This window comes from Pseudorasbora parva, chromosome 21, assembly GCF_024679245.1.
Source record: "Pseudorasbora parva isolate DD20220531a chromosome 21, ASM2467924v1, whole genome shotgun sequence".
Classification (NCBI taxonomy): Eukaryota; Metazoa; Chordata; class Actinopteri; order Cypriniformes; family Gobionidae; genus Pseudorasbora; species Pseudorasbora parva.
This window is the reverse complement of record NC_090192.1, coordinates 37,751,673-37,778,503: the sequence shown is the minus strand read 5'-3', so window position 1 is coordinate 37,778,503 and position 26,831 is coordinate 37,751,673. Positions and strand designations below refer to the sequence as shown.

Here is a 26,831-nt window from a genome sequence, read left to right as displayed (position 1 = left end):
GCGGTGGCTCAGAAATCTTGTGTCGCTTCCAGATGCAAATCGAATCAAATCCTTCTTTACTTTTTGAAAGAAAAATGCAAGCGCTGTGGTCAATGCACACACTGAGTTTGTGTGAATAAGGGACAGTTTTCTGCTTTGATCTCTGAGACACCATCAGAAATAGTAAAATGTCTGTTTAAAGAATATATAGGTGTTCGAAACTGACATCACTTATGAGGAAACCGGGGGGCTTCAACTATACCCTAAGCTGGTCTTAACTGGTCTGGTGGTTGATGGTATTGGTGGTTTTAGATGGATATTATACACTTTTCAGGCTGGGAGACCAGCTAGACTTTTAAATTAAATAAAAGTAACCATGAATGAAATATACATTAATTCAAATATAGCCTACATACGATCATAAAGACATTCATGAAGACCAAACTCAAAGGGATCCAATAAAGCAACTTTTAACAAAATATAAAATATTTCTCTTATGTCCCCAGAGTGAGTATGTGAAGTTTTAGCTCAAAATACCCCAAAGATCATTTTGTATAGCATATTAAAATTGTCATTTCTTTGAGGGTGAGCAAAACCACAGCATTTGTGTGTGTCCCTTTAAATGCAAATGAGCTGCTGATCCCTACCCGCCTTCAAGAAGAGGGTGGAGCTTCAAGAGCTTGTGTTAGACACGCACTGAAAAGGTCAGAAACTGTTCAGCCTTTTATGTTCAAACCGGAGTTGGAAAAAGATGGAGAGACTCAAGAAGAAGTGACAACAGGTAGAATGAGACGGGCCGTTTCTGAATGGTTCGCTGATGAATTTATGTAGCTGATGTGGAGTTAACACATTGATTAGCACATTCTGTCATGATAATCTAAAAATCGCTCATGTGGGAACTGTTGTAAGATCCACAGAGGCAGATAATATCTGCTGCAAGGAGATAGAACAGGTATAGTTTAATTACTATGCTCAATTTATGCTCAAAAAGAAACATTACACTAACAAAAATTAAAGTGAAATCATAATCAACTACCCCTTTAAACTAGATTTCCAAGAATGTCTAAGTTGTGTCAGGTCAGCATCCAACTGGTGATTCAACCTCAAGTTTGAGCAGATCTTGTAGGTCTGAGAACTTCACAACACCAAGATGCAACAAGCAGTGTTACATCTCCAGCGGGAGTCTGAAGTAAAGTTCACATGCAGCATCTTTGTCTGACATCTGGACCTGAGGGGATGCGAGAGAAAACATCTCCGAAAATTAATCATGCATTTTTGGCTCACAACCACTTCAATATAGCAACCGCAACCCCCTTCTAAAGCCTCGGCAATACAGTGAAAGCAAACGAGCCCTGCACTCCTCCCGAACACCCAGGGGGCTGTTTTCTGTCTTGCACAAGCCCTGGATGTGACAGCCTGTGCAATAATAGCTATTTCCTCACAGTCTTTTTTCTTTCATAGCAAATGGAGCACCAAATCTTTCATCTGCTGTTGGGAAAAGTCATCTTTTACTCCGAGCACAGCCTTTCCCTGGACTGAAGCACATGGATCCGACTTTTGTCTCTTACTGCTATAAAACAACAAGCGTACAGTATGTTGTGATTCGGATGCTGTTACGGTAAGTTGGTGTGACCTCACCACATTACCTGAACCACTAAACTAGCCTGAATAACTGACCTGACCAGCTCAACCGTCTGTAAGAGCACGTCAGATGTTGCCATGACCGTTTGGTCAATCAAAAAGAAAATAAATTATTAATATTAAGATAAAAGAGATACTATTATAAAGATACACTTTTTTGTAACACTTTAGTTTAGAGTCCAATTTTCTCTATTAACTAGTTGCTTACTAGCATGCATATTACGATGATATTTGAGGTTTATTAGTACTTATAAAGTGCATGATCATGATCATATTCTACATTCTTTAATCCTACACAATACCTGAACTTAACAACTACCTTACTAACTATTCATAAGCAGGAATTAGGAGTTTATTGAGGCAAAAGTTGTAGTTCAAATAGAATTGGACCCTAATCTAAAGCATGACTGAAAAAAATATTTGTTTAATATTTGTATTGTTATTATATATAAAACAACAAACAGAAGTAAAGTACCTTTCATTTGAAGTTGTGTCTATCCATCCATCCATCCATCCATCCATCCATCCATCCATCCATCCATCCATCCATCCATCCATCCATCCATCCATCCATCCATCCTTCCATCCATCTGTTATAGAGCTTCCATCCATTAGTCCATCTATCCATCCATCCATCTATCTGTCACAGAGCTTCCATCCATCAGTCCATCTATTCATCCATCTATTCATCCATCTATTCATCCATCTATTCATCCATCCATCCATCCATCCATCCATCCATCCATCCATCCATCCATCCATCCATCCATCCATCCATCCATCCATCCCATAGAACTTCCATCAAACATTAATACTGTGCTGTGATATAAAGTTACTCATGACAAACTAAAACATTTTAATTATACCATTTAATCTTGGTGCTCGACCCCATTTCACAAACTTTTTACAGCCTTGAAAATCGAACCCAGCAGTCAGACGAGCACTAAACTAACACTAACCAGCAGAGTCATCTTGATCTCAGGCTCAGGACAGGAAGGGGTCCCTCTGCTCCCTGCCGAACAACGTGAACTTAAGTGATGACAAGTATAAACTCGCCAGTAAACGATGGTCTTAGCTGGTCTTTCCAGGAAGTCTCCCCTGTTCTACAAGATCTTGTTTGTGATGCCAAACTATGCAGTTAACCACTAATGGTTGACTTTGAAAACACCTGCAGCTCAGTGACAGCATCTCCCTGTGAAAAAGCCACTCAGCATGTTCATTTCCCACTGCTGTACTGCATTTGATTATTTATGAAAAACATCGCCGCGGGCGACATGCTGATGACTCTCCACATGAACAAAGAGAAAAATAGAAGAAAGCTCAAACAGACGCTGTGTAAAAAAACACTGGCCACAGTCCAGATAGAGAGTGAGATAAAGATGCGAGAGAGAAACACTGTTTCTGCCTCCAGCGGTTCTTCACGACGAGAGCTTAAAAGATCCCATCGCTACAACGACAAACTGTCCTGAGCGTCCTTACATTGGAAACAAATGTTTGACACAGGTCTTCTGTGTACTTCCAGGAAAAAGAATTAAAGTTAATCTGAGACAGATGATGAGGAACACCCAATGACAGGCCCTTCTCCATATTCACCAGGAGAAACAGGAAATTGTCAGTCGGATTCATGAGTGCAGGCTTATGGTGAATAATGAAATAATCCACTGGTGCAGAGGAATGTAATCAGTGGTGCCGGTAACATCATGTTGGGTTAAAGGAGTGAAAACACACTGGGATTTACTAAAATACCCCCCAAGCGCTTTTCCTTTGAACGAGTTCATGCAGGCTTGTGGCTACAGACATTTCAAGTGAAGAGACCATGATCACAAAGAACCCAAAAAACATACAAGAGTTCTCTGATTACCAGAGTTCTGCTCAATTCAGATTTGAAGAATTGACTTCCTTTAAAGTGTGAATTTGAATTGATTCGACTCCACAGGAAGATGCATTGAAATTAAATTTAGATTTTTGATTCACAAACAAACAACTCTTGTGAGTTGATTCTTTAAATAATTACTTTTATTTTAAAAATACAAATTCTATCTATCTATCTATCTATCTATCTATCTATCTATCTATCTATCTATCTATCTATCTATCTATCTATCTATCTATCTATCTATCTATCTATCTATCTGTCCGTCCGTCCGTCCGTCCGTCCGTCCGTCCGCCCGTCCGTCCGCCCGCCCGCCCGTCCGTCCGTCCATCCATTCACAGCAACTAAGCCTTGACTCTAGAGCAGTGGAGACGTGTCCTCTGAAGTGACCAATCACGCTTCTCTGTCTGGCAATCTGATGGACGAGTCTAGGTTTGTCAGTTGTCAGGAGAACGGGACTTGCCTGACTGCATTGCACCAAGTGTAAAGTTTAGTAGAGGGGGGATATTATGGTGTTTTTGTTGTGTTGTTTTTCAGGGGTTGGGTTTGGCCCCTTAGTTCCAGTGAAAGGAACTCTTAATGCTTCAGCATACCAAAACATTTTGGACAATTTCATACTCCAAACTTTGTGGGAACAGTTTGGGAATGGCTTCTTCCTGATCCAACATGACTGCGCACTAGTGCACAAAGCCATGTTTGGTGCGTAGGAACTTGACTGGCCGGCACAGAGTCCTTACCTCAGCCTGATAGAAAACCTTTGGGATGAATGAATCAAAGATAGATAGGCCTAAACGTAAACTTTTAACTTAAACCTAAACTTTCAAACTTCAAGACCTTTTAAACTTTTTAAACAAAACTTTGTAAGGACAACATTTAGTTTGACCAGTAACTCTCCTCAACAATCTGCCTGACTTGAAGAATCATTTATGTATGGAGCACAAGCACACGGTGTTAGGGGACCATTTGAGTCTCAACCTTCAGTATGAGAAACAGTAACAGTGATGCTGACTTTGCAGCAGTGCTCTATCTCTGGAGCATCATTTTCGAACCATTCTTATCTCATTACCGTTCCCCTCCACATTGTGAGAGTTTATTCTGGCCGACCTCCAGTCCAAACAGCTCAGCCTGCAAGACGACACTAAACACACACACAAAGGGCCCCTGCAGGTCTGCTGGTGACATCAGGGTCCTGTACTGAATGAAGATCAGCATACAAGACCTGTGATTTCTGCATGCAACAAAGTGGCAGGTTACTGTTTTACTATCATCTTCAACTGAGAGAGAATGATAGATATGAGTTTGTAATAAGGTTACCACAGGTTCAGCAAAAAGCTGCATTCGAAGGTTTGCAATTACAGTCAACATGAAATCATAATTGTTGCTATTTTCTTTTCTTAGTTTCTTTTTCATGTTTTCTTAGTCGTATTGTGCACATCTAGTTCAAAGAGCAACAAAATAACTTGCTCCATCTCACTCAATTAACCTCCACTTTTCACATTCCCAACAATCCTGATGAATCAAATCCTGTCGTATTTTGTTGTTGTTGAATACCGGTATCTTGTTTCGCTCAGAGATTAAAGAAGTAAAAAGGTTGATCTTAAAATGCTCTTGATGTTACGTTACAGCTTCTTTAGATCAGCGCATTTGCTCCTGGCATTATCTATTAACACAAAAAAAGCTTTAAGGTCTTTGGAGCACCAGCATATAGATATTTTCTACATAAAAAGGGTTCTCTTAAGACACTGAGCAGTAAAAACACTTTTTTGTTCCAACTTGAGCCTTTATCATGTCAAAATGTATAACTTAAGCTCCTGCACGCTCTTCAAAGCTTCTGTAAATGTTGCTGAACCATGCAAAATGCTTAGGTCCCTAGATCAGAAAGAACAGAGCACATCAAGGACTTTCCCTTCGACAAACCCCCAGGCAGGACAAAGTGAAAGTGATGCCCTCTGCTGGGCGGTCAGTATGACCTCTGTCATCTCTGTCACAGATGGGTGCCTACATCATCATTTTACTGCCATGACAGATCCACGACTGAGTGTTTCCATGCTCAGATCCCAAATGGACTTCCTGGGCACTTAAAATCAACTTGAAATGGCATTCACAACCCATTGCACGTGAAACAGGACAGGACCAACCCGTGACTTTAAACAGTAACATTCATAAATGCAACTTGCTTGTTGAATATCCTATGAAAATCAAGCCAAACAACTGAATGTGAAAACACACACATATATGCACGATAACAAAAAAGCAGATACAACAGCATTGTTTCAAATCAAGGAAATTAAGTTTGTCCATCATTCATGTGTGTAACAAACACTCCAATAGCCTACATGTAACAAAATGTGCAAATACTGCAATACTTTTTTTTAACAGTTTTGTCTTATAACTTATTCAACTATAATTCACAACTATTAAACTTTGACATTAAACTGTCAAAATAAAAGTCCCGCTTCACCTTCACTCTCTCCCATTGTAGTAAACCAAGCTGCCAGTGTCCCAATATGCCACTGACATATCGAGTCTGCACAAGTAGTGAGCATTAAGTAGAGCCGTGATATCAAGGCCCAGCTTCCGCAGAATCGGTTTGTACAATTTAATGCAGAACAACTCATTATATTGTATGAAATAAACCATTATGGAAATGTGTAAATTAAAGTTAAAGCTCCAATCTCGTCTGATGGTACCTCCGGTACTACTTTTCTCAGAGAAGCTGTCAATCACAGCTGTCAATCATGACATCACACCCCCATTATTATAGCAACAAATAACTAATAAGAGCGAACACACTTGAACTAACATCGGTGTGATAAAAACTGCCATACCACTGATGACTGATACCATCATTTATAAAAAAGTGTATTTGAAGTGTAATTTGATTGTTTAGTTTGTCTACGTCCAATAGATTGCCGAAGTCATGATGCCACTTTGTAGGCCAAAACGCGGAAGTGAGTTAGCATTTTAGCACTTCCGGTTCCCTCGCTCTAAAGTCTATGGGTTTTTGCTAAATCGCCTGAAATAAGGTCTGTGGTTAACAAAGCCTCAATATTTTCACGTTTTGATCTATGACATAAAACACACTAGTTCTAACCTGCTTGTGATTTTTTTTAAACTTTATTGTGTCTTAAAAACGGCGGTTGCTAACAAGTTGCTAAAAGGGACTACATCCTTTAGCCGGGACTTTAGACGTCATCGTGACAAACGGGAAATCTCACCACACTGTAAAAAATTATTTAGAAAAAAAGTTACCTGGTTGCCTTAAAATTTTGAGTTCATTGAAATTAAAATTTTGAGTTAATACAATGAACATTTTTTGAGATTCGACAGCCTTTATTAAAATATTATTAAAATATTTTGTAAGCATATTGGGTAATTATGTGTGTGTTATTTCTGATGACACAGTGAAACATGACAAATTGTGCTATTTTCATGATTTAACAAATTTTTTATGTGGTTCAGATACACAAATATTTTGCGTTTCTATTTATTAAACTAATTTCCTCCACTGTATCAACTCAAATTTTTTATTTCAATAAACTCACAATTTTAAGGCAACCAGGTTACTTACTTTTTTAAGTTAAACCAACAAAAAACACCACAATTTTTTTACAGTGCAGCCCGCGTTTCATTCACTTTTGAATTCTGTAAGTAAATGTTTAATAAAAAAAAAAACTAGCCTGCGTTTCAGCCTCACGTTCTTAGAAGTTTACCTTTCAGTTAATATACATAAAGTTATATATTTAGTCCTTTCAAATAGTTGTGTTTCCAAATATTGTTGTACACAGAAATCTGTGATATTAAGGTAACCGATTACCAGTTCTTCATCTCTGTGGAGAGACTGTAGTGTTTTGTTTTGTCCCGAGATGGAACCACAAGTCGTCGAATGAAAGCTGCGCTGTTCTACATGTCCAGATTTATAGTGGTTCTCTCCTCGATTATGATCAATCGTCAAAGGAAAATGACATAGGATTGTAAATTGATACAGCTAACGTTATAGCTTACGTCGTTAGTGCTTCTGAGGTGGTAAAAGCGCGTTTTTTTTCTGGCGAATTAGCAAACATGCAATCAAACATAATACAGTGAAAGATAATCTTTAAAGTCTATTTGGGGCACAATGATCAGGCATAATAGCCTAATCTTAATCACAAAGAAAACAATATTAAGGTTTATATAAACTAACAAAATAATAAACGAATAAATAAAACATTAACAAACGAGAAAACAAATCTCAGACAAGCACGCATAAACTCAATTAGTTTCTAACATTTTTGGACAAAACGAATGGGCAATATTTCTCATGAAAAAGTGGATACGTGTTCATACAGAGCACAGATCATAATGAGCGAACATGTTTTTTTAAATAAAGTTTGAGGAAGCTTGATGATGACGTAGATCCGCGACTGTGTGCTGTAGTCCGTTTATAGCCTACCGTTAGCATTTTATATCTGACGGCTTTATTTAGGCTTCAAACGGTATACATTTTGAAATCACTTGTAAAGATTATCTTGATAGACAAAACGTGTAAGAGTCATAACTCTTTGTTGAACACAGATCTTATTTTTTGCGATTGTCCAAAAGTCTATGGGGAGAATGCATAGGCTTTTGATCGAGGGAACCCATGCGCCGCTAACTTCCGGGTTGGCCTACAAAGTGACGTCATGACTTCGGCACTCTATGTCAAGGGCGGGTTTATGAGCTATGCTGTATCCAGCCACCTGGGGGCGATTGAGACACTTTGGCTTCACTTTTCAGGACTTGTGTGGCGCGCTTGCTTCTGACACTAGCCTAGTTAAAACCAGACCATTCTCAGTAGCAATTGAGTTATGGTCGGGCAAAGCTTCATAGACAAAACATTTCCAAAGGGGCGTCACCAACGGATGATGACGTAGCCTATGCAGACCGAGACGGAGAAACATCTGAGACAGCAATTCTCTGTTTGTGATTTCGAGGAAGATGCTGCAATGGCTTCTGAAGACTTTTGCTGTTGTTGTAAAAGAAATACAATAATAGCTGGTGTCCACCGCCACTCTATTAACATTTTAACAAAATTTGGAAAACCTAATAGCATCTCAAACTGACGATCGAACAGTAAACATCAAGCTCTGATCCCATTTGCCAACGTTGTTAGGCATTTTTATTGCAATTAGAATGCGATTTGCAATATTTTGAAAATAAAATAATACTGAGTCTTTGGAAAATTGTGTCTCACAAACTTTATTCAAATTCAGTCACTTCAGATGCATTAGAACATTTTCAGACTTATTATTTATTGTTATTTATAATTGTTATTTATAATTTTTTTTTACATGACTACCAGATCTAGTGTGAGGAAATAATTACAGAAAGGCCAGATCCAGAGCTGCTGTGTGTGTTAGAACATGATCACACACACTCCCCATCCTCCTCATCATAGTAGCCGGTGTAATCCACATCTGGTAGCCGAGTGTTGTTCTTTGCTCGGGTTTTAACGAAAAGGAAAAGTTTAAATCGATTAAAACAGACGTGGAAGCTGATTAGAATGAGTGATGTTCCACGGCGGCGGCCTGCTTTCATCATCACTGCGCTGTCGTCATCGTGTAAAGCCCGCCCCAACGTGTCTGATTGGAACCGCGATTTCAACGGATTAGAAATGGGTTTGAATGAGCTCTTTGCCAGACTACTTGCAGAGCAAATCTAAATTTGCCAGAAGTTCTCTGGGTTTTCCCAGGCTATTCTGACACATCAGCAAAAGATAAAAACTCATAAGCTGATGCCAACTAAAAACAATTGTCAAATAGCAGACAATATATTGTCGATATACTGGTTGACCACTAAACCTACCTTCTGGAATCATTGAGAAGTGTCTACACACAGAAGAATTGATCTGGTTTTGTTTGTTTGGCAGGGGGTCTGCTGGGTTTGCAGGACACCTGAGGCCTCCAGAGCCACCTGCCCTTGGCACCCTGATCCTGCAGCATATGCCCATCGAGAAGAGCCAAGAACCACGCGGATAACCTCACGTGACCTTTAGACGAAGCCAGGTCACATGGACAGCTCTGCTACTCAAATACATCATTACATCATCTCTACAGGATCGACACAACCCATTTGCTCGTTAAAAATGTCAAGCGCTGATGTCTGTTGCTATTCTGTGCTTTTCAACAGACCCCATGAAATTCCCATCACGGTCTTCTTTCTCTCTCTCTCTTTATGTGTTTCCTGTTGAAACCTGAAGTTAATGTAGTATATAAAAAGGCTTGTTGCTTTTTAAAGCACCAAATAGTATTTGGTTAAGAGCACACTTCAAAACCTTCTAAATCTATAATTTCTGACATTTTCAATGTACAAAAGCAATGAAAGCACGTTCAAAATATCATACGGACATTTGCATCACCTATAAACCATTATGTTGCATTCATAATTCCCTTTCTACAGAGCACTTTAGTGGACAAAATGTATATACCCATGAGAAAACAATATCATTTTCATGATATATTAAAATTAAGAAGAAATTAAGATACAGATAACAGTATTGACCATAAGATTATTTCATTAAATACTATTTTTATTTTACACTACAATTTACACTACAATGTATTTCTTGATTGGCTTAATATTGTATTTAATATTAATCACAATAAAAAATATAAATATTTTTATTTTATAGTTGTAAGGCTGGAAAAACCTAGTAGATGCCGAAATGTCTAATGCTCTGAGAAAACAAAGAAAATGAGCACCTGAACTCATTCATACAGTTAGAGTCTCTGTCCGAGACGACTCGGACCATCTATGAATGACTCTAATTTACATGCCTTTACTTTCACATGAAATTTCCCCCAGACTCCTGCTCCCCCAAACTTGAGATCACCTGAAATGCACCAGAATTTTTTGTTACAATATCAATCCTCACGATACAGTATTATATGTGTTTGATATCATTTGAAATGTCTCAGTGCAACTGGTACAAATATCTCAACTCCACAGAAGTAAACTAGAACAACATAAATGTTTTAAGAGTTTAACGATATCTTTCCTTGGTGTATGATGGGTGTGGCTTTCAGCCATTTGGCCTCTATTCCATTCAAGTCTATAGGACTTGATTGATGCAAATTCCTATTGTGAACTCGTGTTTCCATTTGAAAGAGTTTCAAATGGTTCTGGGTATGCATCTGGTTCTGGGTATTTAAGGAAATGTTGCAAAGAGCTCAGGGCTCGATCCTGTAGTCAGGTCAGCCCGTAATGCTGGACGTTTCAAGATAGCAGCATTATGTAATTCTCAGAAGTCAGGTATATATTTCATTCTTTACTTATGGATTAGGCTACCTTTGAATTGATAATGTAATTGGCATTATTCATTTACCTGACTGTTAATAAATTGTTACACGTTGATTGATTCTGACTTGCTCTGGAATTATTCAGGTTACGAACGGACATAATTTCAACAAAGGGTTAAACGGAATAATTAAATGTGTACGTAAACTATTAAATATGAATGACCAAATAACCAACTGGCATTCTAACCTAAATTCTAAATTATGATTAAATGGAGTCAGATAAAGAGAAATTTGAATAAAATCCCCTTTGCCCCGCTGAAAAGACCGAACGTGCAGCGACCTTCACCCGCCGATCGTTAGCCTCCATTGGGACGATTTGGGCGGCCTTACATAGTAATATTTTACTGAAAGAGGTTCAACGCCCAAATGTTTCAAGCTTTTCCTAAATACTTCATCAATACTAGATTTTGCATGTGTACATTTACTAAAAACACTTTTAGAAAAGCACAAGTATATACTGCAGATTTTAGCTTCAAAGTTTAACCACATGGAGTAAAAAACACAACATTACTATCTCCTTGCTGTGCAACTGCTCTCCTAAAGATATCCTAAAGGCCACACATGACGGACCGGCCGTGCTTTGGATAAAGCTGTGAGAGCGAGGTGATGGATCACCTCCACCGGGTCTTTTTGCTTTAGTCTCTGGGTCACACCTGTGTATACCGCGAGCGCTACTCGTGCATGAAGACCCCCTGAGACCAACTAAACCATGAGTTACGGACCTCAGCATTTGAGGGCCCAATGATCCGTGATTCCCAGCATCCTCACGGACACGAGGGGAAATCAGCCATGCCGGAGGCCGAAGGCTCAGCTTAGGTCTGTGATGTGGCAAAGGAGCCTGATACTCCTTCAGAATGCGGCAGACATCCGTATGAGGGCGTTTAATCCCAGAGAGGGTCCCTAATGAAGGGTGAGCAGGCACTGGATGCATGATTAATCACATCAGGCCTTGATTCCCCACATCAAGGGCACCACAGCTACAACTTGAAACATGACGAGTTTTCAAACTAGAAAAAGCTGGAATGAAACGCAATTATTTCTGTCCAACTTGACAGAGTTAAATGCATGTTTATTCCACCATAAAAAGTTGTTTAAATCGTAATGAAGGGTACATTAAGGAGACAAATGGACAATAAAGGTCAGTGTGATCTAAAGGGTCTTCACACCTTCTAGGAAGTAACTTGATGATGTGTTAATGGTGCCGTAAAACCGGGGCCACAAGCTGATGTCCCAGAGAATTCACAGAACATTTCAGTGAAAAAAAGGAGTTGTAAATATTCAATTCTGCTTTTTAAAGACTTGAAATCTACAATAATAATTACAACAAAAATAATGATAATATTTGTTATTATTGTATTCTAGTGTAGAAAACAAACACACACGCGCACACACACACACACACACACACACACACACACACACACACACACACACACACACACAAAGCCTTTCCTCTGGAAATATTTTTTTATTATTCTGAATATAACAGAAAATTTTGAATTTACACTGACATTTTATTCTTTAGACAGAAGGAAATAATCTAGGATAAAATAATTTTTAAATTTTTTATTTTGAATAAGATACATTTAAAATGTATAGAATTTTCCCCTGGTAGTCCCATTCAGCCTTCTAAAGACTTATAATAAATATGATCAATTAATAATAATAATAATAATAATAATAATAATAATAATAATATATTTGTATTTCATTTATTTTATTAGATTTATATATGTATATATATATATATATATATATATATATATATATATATATATATATATATATATATATATATATATATATATATATATATATATATATAATTATAAATAATAATGCTACAATAATAATATTAAAATAATATATGAAAAATAGGATTATATATATATATATATATAGACAAATAAAAAAAACGAATTACTATTTTTTATTCAGAATAATTTGTCCTGATGATTCATGGAATACAAAAAAAGATTTTTAAAAATGCATTAAGAAGAACATGCATTACAAAAGAAAGTGAATAATATCAATTATGACTTCATGCTGACTCTCCACTTTTAAGTGAAAAAAAAAAGCTTTTACTTCTCAGAACTCTGAATTTATAATGCTTCTTTGAAACACACCACCTTGAACATTTATAATTAAAACCAAGAGTCGGGTCAAAATGATTCATCGTAACTTCATGAAGCCACTGAGACTCAAACCGACTTTTAGGACTGTTTTAATGTTTCATGCACACTGTTGACAGAGGCAGAAAAATTAAAAGCCAAAAATAAAAATGTATTAATTTTCACCACAACAAAAATCAGCAGTAACTGCAAAATCTTATAATTCCCTGTGAATTATGCAGCGAGCTACAATCTTAAACGACTTATGTATACATTACAATATTTTGCCATTTTATTCCCATAACTTAAAGTAAATAGCTTGCTCTGTACGTTTATATATGAACCAGGGTCATAACCAGCATAGGGGTAGACAAGTCCCATAATAAGTGGAAATAAATAATAAGTGGAATTGAATCCAACTGAATGTACATTTATTTATGTAACATTTTTGACATATTAGCCATATAAACAAGAGTGAATGTGTGCATATTTTAAAATAAAATATTATTTGCAAAGAGTTTAAATGGATTACTTTACAAATATATAGTCTATAATAAAACCAAGAACTTATTTTACTATTCTTGCTTATCAATTCCCTTGAATCCCTTCTCAAAAAAGATCACTTCAACTTCACCGGATTTTCACTTCAAATCAAAATCTGGTCTTTTACATTCACATTTAATCATTAAACGCATGAAATATTGTGATTTATCTCAGAGCTGACTGCATTTGAATTCCCAGTAGAGAAATGAATGAGACATACATTTGAACAGGCTGTTGAAGAGGTGGGCGGTCAATATTGTGCTTTATTGAGAACATAATCTGCCCTGACCTTCATATTGAGAGGGTGAAATGCTCTGGAAGGGGTCAGTTGAGTTTAAGCGTTTGACCGCTCTCTCTCTGTGTGTGTGTGTGTGTGTGTGTGTGTGTGTGTGTGTGTGTGTGTGTTTGTGTGTGTGTGTCAAGCAGTCATGCGCGCAGACATCTTCTGCACTGTTTAACCTACATGTGTGCAACTGTCTGTCCCTGCACTCTCCTCTCCTCCGCCTGTCTTTCATTAACCCCACACACACTCAACTGTGTGTTTTCCAGGGTGTCTCTTGCTCTCTCTCCCTCAACAGTCCAGCGGCGTATGAACAGCTGCCGGCTCGCCTGAAACTCCTTCTGGCCGTCATGCATTCACCACCAGATACTCAATCCCATTCAGCTGTTTTCAGCTCTGCCACGATCCCTTTCTGGGTGTGTAGCTATAGACGAGCACTTGCTCACTCCCATCGGCAGCCTTCTGTACGCCTGAAACTGTCATTTGAGAATAGGACATGGGGGGACTGGAGCAAAACCGAACAGATAGAATGAATGTTATAGTTAATCTCTAAAATGCATCCAGAACGCAATTTGCACCCTACAGAGACTGAAAAACACAATCAAACAGAGAGATAGAGAGACAGTTCCCCCAAAAATCAAACTGGGGCTTCAAAGATCCCACATCATAGAGCCGAAAAGTATCTTAAGAATCTATAATGCATCAAAACCCCTTTTAAAAATCAACATAAAACAGCCTTCAGACACATTTTAACTTACTGTTCAAAAGTTTGGGGTCGGTAAGATTTTTGAATGTTTTTGATACCTCTTCTTCACGACTGTGTTTATTTAATCAAAAAATATCAAAACCTTGAATATATGTTGATATATTATTAGAACTGAATATATTTTGAAACATAATTTATTCCTGTGATCAAGGCTGTATTATCAGCATCATTACTCCAGTCTTTAGTGTCACATGATCCTTCAGAAATCATTCTGATAAGAAACAGTTATGATTATTATCAGTGTTGAAAACAGTTGTACTTCAAATTCTAGTAATGAATAGAAAAAACAGCATTTATCGGAAATAGATACCATTTGTTACATTATAAATTAGGGATGCACGATATATCGCCCCTATGGGCCAGATTTACTAAATAGGGCACATTAGTGTAAGAACACAATACCAAAAAAGCACCAATGGGAGTGAAAAGTTCTGCACGTGATCTACTGACTACACGCATGTTAAAGAACACACAGCCGGATCATTTCCATAATGATCAACACAATCTACCCGTTAGCATCTGGTTTAGGACATGCTTTTTTGGGTGGTAAATAATAGCGCAAGTGTAACAGAGGCCAGCTAGTAGAAGTTGCTGTGCGAGTAAACTCACTCCTCTGACCTCAAGAGATGCTCTAGCGATTGACGCTAGAAGTTGCAGCCTTTAGCCTACTTGTTAGAGCATCAGACTCTCATGCTGGCGGGGTTCGAGTCCCGGTCTTAACAGAAGGGGTTACACAAACAACAGTTCATTGATGAGCACAAATCTAAGTAAATCACTTTGCATGACTCACTTAAAGGGTTAGTTCACCCAAACATGAAATCAGTCACTCACCGTAATGTCGTTCCACACCCATTGGACCTCCGTTCATCTTTGGAACATAGTTTAAGATATTTTAAAATTAGTAGTTTTAGTTTTAGTTTTTGGACCAAAATGTATTTTTGATGCCTCAAGAGATTCTAATGAACTAACTGATGTCTCATATGGACTACTTTGATGATGTTTTTATTCCCTTTCTGCACATGGACAGTATAGTGTGCATACACTTAGATACACTCTCAGGCCCCGTCCACACGGAGACGTGTTTAGCTGTATACGTATACATTTTGTACCGTATCAGCGTTTCGTCCACACGGATCCAGCGTTTTAGAAGCATGCATCCGATATTTTTCCAAACCGGGTCCCAAAGTGGGTAAATCTGAAAACGATCATCTTCCGTTTTCGTGTGTACAGCGAATCCTTATATTTTCTGAAACAGTGATGTCATCACACTACGTCCGGCACGGTGAAGAGGTAAGGGATACAACTATGGGCACTGGGCATGCGCACATCAATATCGCGTCATTTAATTAAAGTATCTGCATTATTGTGTTTTGGGTTGGGGTAGATGTAGGCATTAATAAAACACATCTGTTAAGTAGAAAATGTATTTATTGTTATTTTATTGTGAGATTTTGCCTCACCTCCGACCACTGCTTTACCCCTGCCTAGCCACAACTCTTCTTCTCCATTTTTAGTGTATTTCTGTGGCAGAATTACAGCGCCACACACTGGCCTGGCATGCAAACTACATCGTTTTAGTCCGTTTTTGTAATCTCGTGTGGACGAAGATATTTCTTGAAACGAGGAAAAAAAAAGATCGGATTGGGAAAGCGCTGGCTTCGTGTGGACAGGGCCTCAGACTAAATATAAAATATCTTAAACTGTGTCTGAAGATGAACGGAGGTCTTACGGGTGAGGAACGACATTAGGGTCATTAATGATATCAATTTCATTTTTGAGTGAACTAACCCTTTAAATACTCTCCTCTCATACTGATACTGACCCCAAATGTTTGAATAGTAATGTATTTCTCATATATTTAGTGAAAAATAGAGCTCAGCCAGATCTGAGAGAAAGTTTGCTTAAACAATTTCTAAATAGTCATTTCACCAGTTAGTTTGTCACCAAGTGGGCATAAATAAAAGCACCAAACCTCAAGCACTTATTGATACAGTATATAAGCATTAAATCAGTAGCCATTCTAGATATCAGCATTTACATCGACTATTGAAAAAACATACAAAAAATGAATAGCGTGCATTGATAAATCATACGCAACAGGACTATAAATGTGCATTACGGAAGCAAATAAGGTCAGTTTTGATTTTCTGTTGACTTTAATAACACAAAATAACAGATGCTTCTGAATGGCATCTCCGCAACCCTTCTGCATTTAACAACTGATCATACCCATAAACCGAACAATCTCTGCAGACGCCAGCTCATAAAAGCCCGCCATTAAATATTTCCAGTCATTTTCCGCCTCCAGCGGCCTTTATGCAGGACCACATGCTGGACTCAGAAAACATTCAGCCCTCGTGAGACCGCGGGGAGGCACCTGCTCTGATAGCTTCACTCATTAGTCTTTAACGACGGCAGCCAGGTAACCACTTCCTGTCACAGCCGTGGCGTGTTTCACACCAGGGGGGATTCAGAATTGTGGGAAGATGAGCCGTTGTGTTACTTTCCCAGAGGAAGTGAGTGCATGAAAGTCTTAAAGGAACAGTGCGCCCAAAATTGATTGGTTTTCTTTCTTCTGTGAAACACAAACAGGAGATGTTGAGTAGATAGAGATCCTGTTTTCCATGCAATAAATGTACCAAAAAGCACCATAAAGAAGTCCATACAACCTGTGCAAAATCTTTTAAAGGTGCACTATGAAACTTTCCGTCCGCTAGAGGGCGCCTACTCAGAATAAAGGCGTAGTTTGATGACGCAAAGTGTGAGCGCAGTATCTTGGGAGATATGGTCTTCACCTCACAGCCGGTGGAAAATAGGACTCGGGCAGAAATCACGTTCGTGCATGCAGTTATTAACGTTACTGTAGTGTGAAGCAGAGCAGGACCGAGTGTTGAGGTGCTGAGCACGGCCGCTGGAGCGATTGTTGCACAAATACCTGCCTCGCCAGCAGCAGGACTTTTATTATGACGAGACGGGACACAGTCGCCGGGTGCACGCACTATTTCCGCTTTTCCGGTCATGATTATGAGGTAATGCAGCTCTGTTTATCATATACGTTTAAGTGTGTTAAAAATGATGTTATGACGTTACTCCGTGCGTTCACTTGTTCACACTGCTAAGAGTAAAGCGCTCCTGCCAAATAAAAGCCGAAACCGAGGGTAGCGCAGATATGACGCAATTCAGGCGACTTCCTCAAACGCTATGCTAAAACCTTAGTTAAAATAGCAATTTTCTCACAATTTACAAATAGTTGGAAACATTTGGGATATTGTAAGTACTCAACTGAACAAAATATATAAGACCAGCCTAGTGGTTTTTGGATATTTTACTGCAAAAATACTACGTAGTGCACCTTTAAGACTTCTTCTACGCTATTGGTTTTCATTTGTCATGTGACAAATTGCCACATGGAAGGTAAAATTTTCAGTGAATAACGATATAATGAGAATTTCCTCTTATAAAGATATCATATGACTTTAATATGACCTTATGCTCACCGAGGCTGCATTTATTTGATCCAAAATACTGTAAAAACAGTAACATTGTACAACATTATTAAAATTTAGAAGAACTGCTTTTTTTTGTAATATATTGTCAAAGGGTAATTTATTTCTGTGATCAAAGCTGAATTCTCAGCATCATTACTCCAGTCTCCAGTGTCACATGATTCTTCAGAACTCATTCTAATATCATGATTTGTAACATTCGAAATAAAAAAATGTCTTTATTGTGGACAAATTTCATGTATTCTTACTGAATAAAATTATCTATTTCTTCAAATCAAAACGAAAATGAACCCTGACTTCTGAACAGTGTGTGTGTGTGTTTTATATATATATAGCTCTGGATTTTTTTTAAATACCACTTAACATGGATTTCTCAATGTTAAGTGGTCTCTTAATTTTTTCCAGAGCTGTATATATAATATAATATACACACAGAAGAAAGAAAACCACAGACATTTGGACATTTGTAATGACATGAGGGTGAATAAATGATGACAGAGAGTTTTCATCTTTCACTGAACTTTAACTTCAAACATGCCAACACACAGAACTGGGAATGAACTGGTTTTCCCACACGCTGCGTCTGGAGGGTAAGTGAGTGTCTGTAGTAGACTCAGGGAGAGTGCTCACACACAGTAGTCGACATCCTCTCTCAAACACATGTTGGTAGCAGCGCTGTTTTGATCGTGTGTTTCGGTAACCTTGTTGTCACATCAACGGTTTCTGGTTTTACACCCCACTGTGACGGGCTCATCTCTCTTCCTCGTGTCTTTCTCTCTGTTCTTTCTCTTGACTTCCACCTCACATCTTTCCACACTCCTCTTTCTGGGTTCCTCTGCACTTCCTTGACTATGCCTTTAATGACTCACAAATGACTAGGAGACAGTGCTTGTAAAAGAATCAGACAAAAGAGTCAGGAACCCTTCCTAAAGTGCCTCTATTGCTATTTTAAAGGTTTCTAATTTTATGTTTGGAGGTCTCCGACAATAAGGTCTCCAACAATAGGTGTACATGCATCCAAGGTCAAAAAACACATTTTCTCATGATATTTTTTGCAGCTTCAGCTCTTTTCTCACAATGTCTGAAACGTTTCAATAAAAGAATCAGTTTCTCTAAAACCCTCCTTTTTGAGAGCTTCCTCTGGTCTAATAGGTCAGATAGCAATGGGTGTAGATATGCAGGGAACGAGGGGGAATGGGGTTTGGGATGTGTCCCCCGCACTTTTAATAAAACAGACACACTCCAAGCAGGATTTGAACCTCCGTCTCCTGTCAATCACAATCCTGTGTGGGAGACGGGGATGTTAAAGAGTCTGCTAAAGACAGAAGCTGCTAAAATCAGTAGCACGCCTCAAGAGCTCAGGAAGAGGAGGTTTTACAAGCACCGCTCTTACTGACCTACGGCCATTACACAGGCAAGTGGGATGACGTAGAAGCCAATGTGAATAAATCGAGATTTATATACAAAGTGACAAGATAATCTATGCATGACCTGTCATTTTATTCGTATACCAAAATGAGAAAATCGGAACACTATGGAGCGCTAACACTTCCACGTAACAATCTCATTCATACTCGAAGCCAGAGGGCGCTCTCTCACAGAAAGTCCAAAACGGATTCATAGAAGTAATACTCTGGAAATTCCTTATATGGACAAAAGAATTTAGCTATAGAGGGAATGTCACGCAGCAGCTCTTCTGCCTCTCAGGGGCGGGAAAGTGACTTCGATGCATTCCCTCTATTCACTTTAGCAGCAGCTTAATAAAAAAAAAAAAGAAAGAAACATTTTGATTGATGAAACATGAAGACAATAAACACATGATGGTGACAATATATGATTTATGTGTTTTTCAAGCCATCACAAGGTATTTATTGACAATAAAGTATATAAATAATGCAGTGATAATTTACAGACTTTTTAATGTTTTTGAAGGAAGTATCTTTTCAGGAGATTGCCATCCCTTCCACACTTTATTGAGGTTCAGCAGAGCCACGTTGAGGAAATGAGGTCGTCCACCTGTACCTTGGATCCCATCCTGACTGTTGTGCTCAAGTCGTTCATTCCCATTGTCAGCCCAATCATTATCCAGTTTGTTCATCTCTCTCTTAAAACTGGTAATGTCCCTCTTGCCCTTAAAGCTACACTGTGTAACTTTTTTAGTTTATTCTTAGCTAAAAACACTAATCAAAAATATATGTGCTCATTAATGTATATTTACTTCTTTCAAGTAATAAAGTATTCTCGTAAGTTTATAATATGCCATTGAAAATACATACGGGTGAGGGGTTCGAATGCCGGTCGCCATGTTGCTCCTCCATCTTGAAAGTGCATTAGCCAAAGAGGGACATTTACGTAAATTCAAGCTTCGCCTTTCGCGTTTTAACACTCGATGGCACCGTGTCGAATGTGAAGAGGGGGATTGCCGTGTTAATCTTGGACTAAATCGGCCACCGTAGGAGTTAAAACGAAATCAGATTTGAGAGGAACAGAAACTATTATCCACTGGATGGTCATATACCTTTACACCGCTAGATGGGGGAAAATATCACACAGTGTAGCTTTAAGAAATCAATCCTAGACCACCTCTCAGCTCCACAACCATCTAAAAAACAAAAACGTATTATTTCAATCAGGCTTTCGCTCGGCCCACAGCACCGACACTGCTCTGCTTAGGGTGACCAATGACCTTCTAATGTCAGCTGATTCAGGATCACCATCACTGCTCATTCTCCTCGACCTATCCGGCATTTGACACCGTGGACCATACCATCCTCCTGGACCGCCTCCACAATACAGTTGGACTATCTGGAGCAGCACTGCAGTGGTTTCAGTCCTACCTTTCTGACAGGAGAAAGGCGTGTTATATTGGGAGGATGTGAGTCCAGGCTGCTCCCTGTTACATGTGGTGTTCCACAGGGGTTGTTTCTCGGCCCAATCTTATTCATCCTTTACATGTTTCCCCTCGGTTTTGTCATCAGCAGACATGGACTATCTTTTCATTGTTATGATGATGACATGCAACTTTATATCAAAACTGCCCCGAGCCCCTCCACAGCTCTGTCACGACTCTTTAAGTTTAAGGCATGGATGGGAACTAACTTCCTCTAGCTGAACTCCAGTAAAACTGAGGCACTACTGATTGGCACCCCTCATCAGATCCACTCCTCTCCCTTATCCCAGCTCATCTCTGAAGGCCAGGTCATCACTTTCTCCTCCTCAGTCACAAATCTAGGGGTTCGGTTTGACCCACAGCTGACCTTCAATGACCACATTAACCACATTTGTAAAAGTTCCTTCCACCACCTTCGAAACCTCTCCAAACTCTGTCCCCTTTTAACCTTTCCAGATGCAGAGAAACTTGTCCATGCCTTTGACTAATGGGTCCTGCACACTGTGCGATTTTTCAAAATCCTTTGCGAATGTCCCTTGTCAGACTGTACGACCATGATCCCCGATGTAAGCCATGTCACACTGTAAGATCTCAGTTGTCATTAATGTCAGACTGCACGATAGTGAAGGTGCGCTAAAAACGGACGCGCGCAAGAAAACTCACCCGGAGTTCATATCATCAATGAATGACGCGTTCAGTGACAGTGAGCTGCATTACACGCGGGACTGAAATGCTGGCTACAAAGAAATCTCTAGCTCTCGTTTTGGTCATAGTTTGTCTTGAAAAACGGAGATATTTGACTGTTGTCGTAGGAGAAGTCACACTGCAGGATTCTGTGCCAAATCTTCTGACACTGCCAGAATTTCGTCTGAGGTAAAATTTGATCGCAGCGCTCATTAATCGGCTGCCGGTGAACATGTCAAACTAACGACCAAAGACGTCAGATTTTAGCCTAGGATCTGAGGAATCTTTTAGGATTTGCTAAATTTGTCTCAGACGGCCAAATCGTGGCCAAAATCCCACAGTGTGCACCCGGCTTAAGAGACCATTTTACGGCGTTTGCAGGTGTTTCGAGTTAATTAGCTGATTAGAGTGTGGCACCAGGTGACTTCAATATTAAAACTTTTCACAATATCCTAATTTTCTGAGGGGATTTCTTTGGGATTTTCCTTAGTTGTCAGTTATAATCATCAAAATTATAATAAATAAACATTTGAAATATATGAGTCTGTGTGTAATGAATGAATATAATATACAAGTTTCACTTTTTGAATGAAATTAGTCAAATAAATAATTATATGACCACCACCTGTATTATAAACTGCAGTTTATTCCTGTGATCAGGGCTGAACTTTTGTCTTCAGTGTCACATTATCCTTTAGAAATCATTCTATTATGATGATTTGTTGGTCAAGAAATATGTGAAATAAATATGTTGTGATTTGAATCACTTAAAGTTCTTGATAAAAGGAAACCTTTGTAAACCTACTTTAATGCAAAACAAAGTTTCACTTTGTTTTGTAAAACATCCCTGCACATTGTTTTTCACATCATTCTCTGCAGAATTCCTGCTCTTGATGACAATGGTAGCAAATGGACCATAGTTTTACACCAGTACCAGCAGCGGCTTAGCACCAAATTTTGAGCCCTGGGTGCAAATCATCTTGCTGGGCCCCCGTACCAAATACCACAGTGATACCAATGGGTGGGGTATTGCATTTTTATCATAATAAACACTTAAAACTTAAACAAAATAAGCCATACTCTGATTAATGTATATGTATGTATAGAAAACTGACTTCTAAGGACCCCCCCCCCCCCCCCCCCCCCTGCCTTGGGCCCTGGGTACTCGGTACCCTTTATCCCCCCAGTCCGACGCCCCTGAGTACCAGTAACAAACTATACTGTAAGCTATACTGCTCCACACCCCTCCCACCAGCACACCTGTTTATACGTGATCTGATTTACTGAGGATATCTGTGGCTGATCAAGCATCATGTCGCCGTAAACGTTGTCATTTATCAAATCTGCCAGTGTTGCATGCAGCGGGTTTGTTTCATTAGTGCAGCCCCTCCATTCACATCATATAATCACCATGACTGCGTCCACCAAACATGCACAGAGTCTCATTTCATATCAGTTACCGTGTCTATGATGAATGAGCTTTTAACTATTAATGATCATCTACATCCAATTAACTCAGTAGAGCACACAATAACATAATCATCATACGCACACAAATACTTTTAGCATCAGGAGGCAAAGAAAGACTGATTGTTTACTTTGTTAATTAAGAGCACTTGATGATGTGATGATGATGTGTTGAGAGAGAGAGAGAGAGAGAGAGAGAGAGAGAGAGAGAGAGAGAGAGAGAGAGAGAGAGAGAGAGAGAGAGAGAGAGAGAGAGAGAGAGAGAGAGAGAGAGAGAGAGAGAGAGAGAGATTGATTGATTCATTAGGATTAAAACAACTGCTCAGGTTTAGTCTCTATCCAAACTCCACATAGGCGAATCTCACAAAAACAAGGCTGCATCATATACCAAAATTTTCATGGTGACATTAAAATTAAAGCATAATTTTCCTGGCTGTACAATGGAAAGACATTTGGTGATTTTTCTTTTTTTCTTCTCATTAGATCCTAGTTAATTGCTATAATATATTTCTCCAAAAATACTGCAATAAAATTATATCACATTAAATACTAACATAATGTATATGTAATATATACCCTTTTTCCAGTACAGTAATACAAATTTGGGGGAGAAATGTACCTAATTTTCAAAAAAGTAATAATAAATCCCCATTATAACCTGCATTTTCCTGGAGAATCAAAAGAAAAAGAAATAAGAAATAATATTTTAAATATTTTTTTGTGACATTCAAACCACATTAAGCTGTTTTTGCCCATGATAGCCACCAGAGGGCCCTGAACTTCATTCCCCATAAACCTTTGCCTGGACTCATCCTGTGATGACATCCACCTGTGCATCATTAGCTTGTTAATGCATTGAGCACATTCAAAATCGCATATTTCCCAACTATATAGTAGGCGAAAAACAGTGTGTAACAAAAGTAGCATGTCCAAATTCACAGTTCTAAAAAAAAAAATACCCGGATAACCTAATTCTTCCAGTGAGAGTGTGAATATGTCCATACGATGGATATTTTACTATCCCAGGAGGCCACAGAGGATTTGTGTATGGCAGTAAAGCGACATAATTGACGCTGGTAGGTCACATAATAATGACAACATGGCAACCGTAGTATGTTCAGATTACATTCATATAATATACTTTTTTTAGCAGTCGTGAAGTAAATACTTATTCAAAATAAGTACCTACTCAAGAGAGTCTGCGATTTCGGATGCAACCAATATCTTCGCATATAAGCCCTGGGTTTTTTCTCACTCTTTGAAAAGTCTTGTATGTGTTACACTGCATTACTGAGCATAATTTCTGGTTCATGCTTTAGATCTTCTGCTTTTGGACACTTGAAGGGGAAGGGCTGCCACTTTTGCATTGTCTCTGCTTGCTGTTTAATAATTATTTGAAACTAAGCAAACTGGCAGCTCCAGTTGGATGGATTATTGATCTCCTTGCAAGACACGGGAATGCGTGTGACCCTCACAGTGTATTATGGGTATTCTCTAGCCGTTGAGTGTACATAAATTGTACACTCGTTAATGCGATGCATTGTGGGATTGAACAAGTGCACTTGATAACATCCACTACGGTTTCAGACACCATACAAATGGCTCAAATAGTGCCCTAATTAAGGGTATAGGGGGCAGTTTCTGACAGCCTTCGACTCTATTATCTGGTTAGACTGTTCGACCCTGTGGTTGACCCTTTGCTTGTTATATATGGATTACGATTGTAGATTACCCTTAATAAAGATGCATTTGGATCTCCAACCTAAGTCTCAGAGCAGTTTGTGACAATATGCCATGGACTCATTCTCACAGTAGCTAAATAGTGCACTAACAAACCACAAAGTTATCACAATAAACCCACCAGCAAAACAGAGATGGTCTGTTATTGCCTCTGCTAACAAAGTGCAAAAATCCCCAAAAGAAGCTGCTCTGGAGAAACAACAGAGCATGTTTTTCGTGCAAAATGTGCAACAGTTCATTAGTTGTGCTTCGCTGAGAATACTTTATGTGCTCCCAAAACAAACGGTGACAAAACCAAGTGAGCTGCTTGTAGACGGCATGTTAATTTCACCCATTTGTACTTCATGAAACATCTAAATTAGTTGTCAAAGTCGAAACATGTGCAACATTTGCGATAAACTGGTCAGGTGAGGTAGAATCAGTGTCTAAGAAACAACTGTGCAGTTTCACTTATGTGTGCCCATGATGCCCAAAACTGCTGTGTACTAGGCAGCGCAAAAGGTTTGAGTCGCAGCCACACAGTCATGTGAAAGTTGTAAGTGCACAAAGCAACTAAAATGTGTCTTACCAGCTGTAAACATCCCCCCGGTCCAGCAGACAGTCAGCACGGACACAACATGCGCGCAGACCGCGGGCAGGAGCGCACACTTCGGGCTATACCGGCTGGACATGGTACCCGACGGAAATCCACACGGATGTTCCACGCGGATCACGGCTGCACGACCATAATATAGAGCAGCGGTGGCAGACAGACGGCAGCTGAGGACTTCCGACACTTCCTGAAATGTGAGAGACTCTCAGAGCGTCAGGAGCGTTTGGACGCGCGCGCCACACATCAGCTCTCCATGAGCGCACGAGCCATATGAACTCATGCAGCCTCGTGCAACGGTCTGTGTGTGTGTGTGAGTGAGTGAGTGAGTGCGCGCGAGCGCGACTATGCCCTGACGCCTGTGATTTTAGATAAGTGTAAGACAGTAACTTAACAACTTGCATTAATATTCGCTAATAAAAAATAAATGCTTGACAGGCCGTCTTTGTCCTGGTTGCAAGGGTGGCTGGCTAAAAAGCATTTCCACAGTTATTGTCCTGTCTAAAAGTATACAATTCACTGACCTCAAGTTGAGCCTATAGTCATATACATTGACATTTTTTTGCATCCTGATTTTAATTTAAGACGAAATACACACACACACACACACACACACAAGTATGACTCCGAATAGATGTTTATTTTATGAGTGAGATAAAAGAGCAACAGACTCGTATTGATCTAGTGTCATGTTTTAATTAAAGCATAATAATTAATTGATCATGCTGTTTAAACCCGTAATTAGAATAGGCCCAATAATAGAATATAATAAAATATATCAAATGCAAACGACTGAACATGACTGAGTCATACTTGTCATGCCGTGTGAATGACCTCTAATGATGGCATTAAATACATAATTTAATAATGCAAATGGTAGGCTTCACAGCGGTGTATGCCACAGTTAGTGTTCTTCATGTGCAATGCATGCTGGTCAAATACTACTGCACTGTGAGTCTGTGAATCTGCCCTGATTTACCGCAGCACACACATGAAATAAGCACACACACATCCATGATGAACCTGTGCATTATTCAAAAGCTGCATCACATAAAGAACGTGCAAAACCCCAGACTGCGCATACAGGAACGATCCGAGCACAATAACAACATCAATAGCGTTTGCTGTGCAGCCACATGAGTGAAAATCTCATTCCGAAAGGGCAAAATACTGCGTGATTTCATCATTCTGTTCTAGCATTACGCCGATTTCAAAAGACCAGACAGGAATGGATCCAAGAAACAGCAGAAATCCATTTGAAACACGTCCTCAAAGACTGTCCTGTAGCTGAAAAAAGAGAGACTTTAACATCAAACCAAACCCCTTTTAGACAGCGATTAGCTTTGCTCCAAGAACAATTTAATGAAATATTAAAGCGGGAATGACTGTCAGAGTGAGGGGATAAGTCTGAATAACCGTATCTTTCTGGGGGCCTCTGCACTTCCT

General features: G+C 39.1%; 1 protein-coding gene across 1 annotated transcript in view; it reads right to left on the bottom strand.

The window, feature by feature from the left end:
- The window catches only part of adam12 (ADAM metallopeptidase domain 12), a 163,975-nt gene extending 138,298 nt beyond the window's left edge, over window positions 1-25,677 (bottom strand). Inside the window, exon 1 of the mRNA XM_067429688.1 lies at window positions 25,365-25,677. Within this exon, the coding sequence (XP_067285789.1) occupies window positions 25,365-25,467 (103 nt within the window). The 5' untranslated portion in view covers window positions 25,468-25,677. The remainder of the gene's footprint in view (window positions 1-25,364) is intronic.
- Between the last annotated feature and the right edge of the window lie 1,154 nt (window positions 25,678-26,831).